The 5,644-nt window shown below is 45.9% G+C and overlaps 2 protein-coding genes across 2 annotated transcripts; both read right to left on the reverse strand.

Annotated features, from left to right (window-relative positions):
- Positions 1-1,847: 1,847 nt before the first annotated feature.
- Positions 1,848-2,156, reverse strand: LAESUDRAFT_637675 (uncharacterized protein; the record flags this gene model as incomplete). Its single annotated transcript, XM_040903468.1, has 2 exons — positions 1,848-1,937; positions 2,004-2,156. Coding segments are annotated over 2 exons (243 nt in total), but the record flags the coding sequence as incomplete, so codon positions are not given.
- A 144-nt stretch (positions 2,157-2,300) lies between these two features.
- LAESUDRAFT_765146 (uncharacterized protein) lies at positions 2,301-3,545 on the reverse strand (the record flags this gene model as incomplete). Its single annotated transcript, XM_040913586.1, has 3 exons — positions 2,301-2,520; positions 2,903-3,302; positions 3,368-3,545. 3 exons carry the CDS (start codon positions 3,543-3,545, stop codon positions 2,301-2,303), a joined length of 798 nt encoding a protein of 265 aa, XP_040757600.1.
- Positions 3,546-5,644: the final 2,099 nt, after the last annotated feature.

Here is a 5,644-nt window from a genome sequence, read left to right on the forward strand (position 1 = left end):
AACTCTCGCTTGCCAGTTTTTAGTAGGTGCTGGTAACCTTTGGTCATTTTGTTGTCTTGTAGTGCCGATTTCACTCTTTCTAGAAGTTTTGCATCGTCAACTTCGGAGGAATGAGTGGCTGAGATTGCATAGATGGTAAAATATTCAGGTCGAAGCAAAGTTTGCCCTGAATTGTCATTGCTCACCCCCATCTCATGATCTGGCCTCCTGGACAGAGGATCAGCACACATCATCGTCTTTCCAGGGCGGTGATGGAGAATGAAGTTAAATCATGTAAGATAAAGTGACCAGCGAGCTTGTCGTCTGGTCAATGTTTGCGCTTGTCAGAAATAGGTAAGATTGAGGTGATCCGACCATATCTCAACCAGGTGCGAATGCCCTTCGAAGTACTGCCGATATTCTTCCAATGCCCGAATAATGGCTAGCATTTCCTTGTCATAGATCTCATAATTTCGCTCATGTTCATTGAGTGACTTAGAGTAATATGCGACAGGACGCCAGAGTTCGTCCTCTCTCAACTGTTCCAGGACTGCACCAGTTGTGAAGTCCGAGGCATCAGTTTCTAGTCAGAAGGGACGTATTGTGTTGGGGAGCACTAGAATCAGGGCAGAAGTGAAGGCAGTCTTGAGGGCCTCAAATGCCCTTTGTTGAGACTCTTTCCATTTCCATTGAGCATCTTTGCGTGTTAATAGAGTTAAGGGTCAGGTCATCGAGCCGAAATCCTTGATGAATCGTCGATAGAAGGTTGCCAGACCAAGGAATGCTTGTATTTGCTTGACCTTGGTGGGCACTGGCCATTTGAGAACACCATCTACTTTTTTGAAGTCCATTTGTGTCGACCCCTTTGAGATTATAAGACCTAGAAACTTAATGAAGGTTGTCGCGAAGTGACATTTTTCTGGTTTCACAAACAGGTCGTTATCTCAAAGGTGTTGAAGGACTTCCTGGGTTAGTCGTGTATGTTCTGCTGGATTGTCCATGAATATGATGATATCATCGATATAGACTGCCACTTTTCCAGTGCGTATGAGATCGCCTAATACGTCATTCATCATCGTCTGAAAGGTGCTAGGGGCATTACAGAATCTGAAGTACATGACAGTTGGTTCAAACAAACCCCTGTGGGTGATGAACGCAGCTTTTTCCTCATCTCCCTTGCAAAGGCGTACATTGTTGTACCCCCATCTCAGGTCTAGCATCGTAAAGAGACTAGCCCATGAAAGTCCGTCAATAAGATCGTTGATTCACGGGAGAGGAAACTTGTTCTTTTTAGTGATGCTGTTTAAGGCCCTGTAGTCCTGGACGAGTCTAAGAGAACCATCTTTCTTTTTCACGAAAAATACTGGGGCCGCATAGGGGGATTAAGAGAGTTGAATGTAGCCTTTGGCTAGTTCACCATCAATCCATTCATCGAGCGAGTTCTTCTCTCGTAAAGACATAGGGTATACTTTTGCTAATCTCGGGGATGCCACATCTGGGACAAGATCAATTGCGTGACCATAGAGCTTACACATCAGCATTCTTTCCGAGCTCTTCTTCGAGAACACATCTCCAAATTGATGAAATTCTGGAGGGACGAACTTGGACCAATATTCCTTGTCCTGTGTCTCCTCTGCCGGCTGTTCTACCAAATGCTCCTTTGCCTTCTTGCTTATACCAAGGATGTCGTGCACCATGTTATGAAGATCCTGATCCTGCAAGTCTATCCAGTTAATGAAGTTGTCTTCCTGATCTCACCCATCATCCTTGTGTACGTCAGGGAGAATTGCTTCATCTTCAAGTCAGGGTTGCGATAGAAGGTCAACTTCTTCCTCGCTTACTCGAACTTGTTGCTTCCTCGTGTATCTGCATCTTGAGAACGTGACCTCTCTATGTTCCCAGTCAACTCGGGGATTATGTTCCTGTAGGAACTTCATGCCAAGGATCATTGACATGCACTCGAGGTTTGTGATGAGCAAACTCTCAGTTGATCGGTGCCCCCTGATTAAGATACTTGTGACTACACGATGAGTAATTGCACCACCCTTGTTGGAACTGGCGTCTGCGTTGAGGATTCTTATTTTGTGGTTTAGTGGTATCATCTTAAACCCATGTTTTTGAGCGAATCTCTGATCAATATAGCAGAAGAATGCTCCAGAATCCAATAAGGCTGTTGTCTGGATTTTTCGTGATGCGAATTTTATCGACAATTTTGATCGAATGTTTAGAAAAGCCTGTGAATGCAATATATATGTAATCGCTAGGTACATTCATTCTCACGGTACTAATACAATTGTCCCGAAGTGTAGCACCAGACTTGTCTACACTTCGTACTGAAAATCCTCTAAGAATTCATCCATCTCGATGATTCTCGCATTGGTGTCCTTAGCCGTTGATGCCGTGGATGCGTTAGATGCCACATCGTCCTTTTTCACCTTTTCTTTGCCCTTGCCTATTGAGGACATAGGGGTAGAGGTCTTCATCTCGCGTAATGCAGCAATTGCTTGTTCCAGTGCTGCAATTTGAGATGATGTATCCAAGCTACCTTCTTCCTCAACTTGTCAGACCTTCTGCGCTCTTCCCTTCCCTTTGCCTTAAGGGGCATTGGCTCACGTTTGAAACTGTTTTCCTTTATACTCAGGTGTGGGAGAGGGCACTTTTTTCCTCGCTCATAGGCATGCTTTTCGCAGAACAAACATAGTTTGTTTGCCAGCCACCTATCCTGTTCAAGGGAGAGTTCATGTGCACTTGTGTCCATGGCATTAGGTCCTTGGGGGCAGTCGTCTTAGTCACCATGGTCTGTCTAGTAGACTTGTTTCTCGAGACTTGCTGGAGATGTTTAATTTCTATTTCCAGGCAGAATTTGAGATAATTCATCCAAGTAGTTGGAATCTTCGAAGGATCTAGAGTCTCTGTTACTGACATAACTGTCTGGATGTGGGTCGACCGTTGTTCCCTAATTTTGACGATCAGATCTTTATCAGAGTATCCTGATTTGGGGGCATAAGCCCTGAAATTCTCTGCGAAGGCGATCATCATCTTGTGGTGAATTGTGCAGTGCACATCTAACATTGACTGTGCCGTGCACTTGGGATCAAGCGTCTTGTGTGCCATTTCCAGTTTCCTGGTGTATTCTGCCCATGTGCCAACATCTTGTTCAGAGGTGAGCTTGATTGCATACTCTTTCATGTACAGAGCTGCTCCTCCTTCCAGATGGGCATTGGCCTGCTGAATTTTGTCCTTGTCGTCCGTGAAATGGTTGTAATCGAGCCAAATGAGAAGGTTTGTGAACCAGGTCTCGAAGTTTTCCGACGACTTTCTCCCTGAGTATTTGGAAGGATACAGGTTGTGGTCTTTTCTTGTGCCTCCCTCAGGGCGACCATGTTACTATAAAGGGCATCCATCTGGCCCTTTACTTCGTCCTTGTAATCCTCGAAGTCCTTGCGGATTGCTTGGGCTTCGGCCATCAGAGTATTGTTTGCCTTGATGAGCCTTTCCATATCAGCAGAGAGGGTGCTGATCTGAGCTCTTTCAACTTTTAACTGGTCTCGTGTTTCTACTGCCATGATCTCAACATGAATACGAGCCAGTATCTCTTCTTTCAACGAGGTCACCGTGCACTCATGACGTTCATTCATTTTTTGATGTAGTGCCTCATAAGAGCTCACAACATCCCTCATGATGAATGCTTGCACCACATTCATTACCCATTCTTTGACGTCATTTGGAATGGTGGCAGGTGCGGCGGCATTAGCGGCTTCTTCAATCATGTCATAAGAGATTCCCTGCCATTCCCAGGTCCAGGTGTGGAAAATTCTGGCAGGGTGGTGGGCGACGGATTTCTGACTACTCCTGAGGCCTTGGGTGTGCTGCTGATATGTGGTTCTTCTGCAGGGACAGCTGGTCCTGCTTTGATGTGAAAGTGGCCTGACTTCTCCAAGGGTCAGCAGGCTCACTCATGATGTGTCCTCCTGAGAATGCAACATCACCGAGGTTGTATTGAGACATTGGAATTGATGTCGATGATAGTGGGAATGATGTGACAGACAATGTGTTATTCGATCGACTCTTGGTCTCAGCCTGGCGATAGTGTTTTTTAGAAGGGGATCTCTGGGTCTTCCTCGATAAATCCTTTCTCTGCTAGCTCCTCTTGTAAAGCTTCTGCTTGGTAATGCCAATATTCTTGTTCTTCCTCGAAATCAGGAATGAGACAGAATAGTGCCGAGTAGGTTGTGTAAGCATGTACTTCTACTGTGTAGTGGTAGAGTACTTGTTGCCAGTTGGTGATGAGAGGTTGGTAGATGAAATCCGTGGTGCAGATAACTGTGAGTTGTCCCTGTGCTGGACGATAAAAATCCACAATATAGTTTTCGTATATGAAGCTGAATGTGTATCTCAGCATGAAACCCTTGATTGCGGTTATATAAAAATATTACTGGTCCTAGTAAGGCTAGTAGCACGACTCCTTCTCGAACCTTACAATATCTCATCCTACGCGCTCCTGCTCCTTATTGATCTTTCCTAGTCCCATGCAAAGCTTGATTGCGATGCATCTATCGATGAACATGAAGTCGTCGCCTCACCCAATCCTCTCGTTTAATGCTCCTAAGTGTTGCAGAATGCGATCGTGACACTGGATCTGTGCTTCCGTGAACTTGGCAGCGATATGAGGCTGCTGTAAGACTTTGTACCGCTGGATGGTAGTATATACGGTCAGCGCAATGTTCTCTGGAAGCGTGCCTTTGGGGTTCTCGTGTATTCTGAGAAGGTGATAACTCTTTGAGAGTGCAAAGGTGAGGATGGTAGTGGCGTCGTCGTTAGACCACCAATGGGGTTTGTAGATGGGGACAGATGGGTCAGATGCATCTTCTGGAACTGCTTTGGCCCACGAGCTGACCTTAGTGTGCAGCTTCTATAGTTCTGAGCAATAGGCCTCGTTTGGTTTAGCCTGGAGTAGGTTACTTGTCGTCAGACGACGAGTGCAGTTGAGATGGGGATGGTAAAGGTGATATCGTCTGTTGGGCGGTACGATACTGTTGTGCACTTGAGGTGCTTTACCGGTCAGTGCAGCGCTGTTCCTTTGGAAGGAAGGAAGCAGCTTAGGTGGTAGAGGTGAAGTGGAATGGTATGAAGGAAGTGGTGTGGAAAAAGCTCTGCCCTGGGCAAAAGTATCTCCGGGCGAAAACGTGCGACTACCAGTGTTAGACACTTGGTAGGGGCGTAAAAGGTCAGTCTTATTCTAATGTCATGGCACGCCGATGACAAAGATAGACAACCCAGACTAAGAGTCCCCTTGAGGGTCTCTGGGTAAAAGCCTACAGTGACGAGCTGTGGTGATACGATGTGCTCACTGACGAGGCCTAGTTGCTAGTCACAGAGTTAGACTTACTGGTGAGGCGAGAGGCGCTATCACAATGGTGAGGATGAAAACAGATGTATAGCACACTGAGAGTGTCTGGTAAGACCCCTCTGTGATGGTAGTGGTGGACGAAGGATAATAAGACTGGAGTCTCTCCTCGCCAGACCTGGTCCTTATATATATGATTGTTGTGCTACTGTACAGTACTACCTGAGCAAGTCACATGCTATCTTACTGGTCAGTGCTACAATCGTACGATGTGTTCCAATTATCCTAATTGGCTGCCTAATAATAACCCATGGAGAC

The sequence above is a fragment of the Laetiporus sulphureus genome (assembly GCF_001632365.1).
Source record: "Laetiporus sulphureus 93-53 unplaced genomic scaffold LAESUscaffold_106, whole genome shotgun sequence".
Classification (NCBI taxonomy): domain Eukaryota; kingdom Fungi; phylum Basidiomycota; class Agaricomycetes; order Polyporales; family Laetiporaceae; genus Laetiporus; species Laetiporus sulphureus.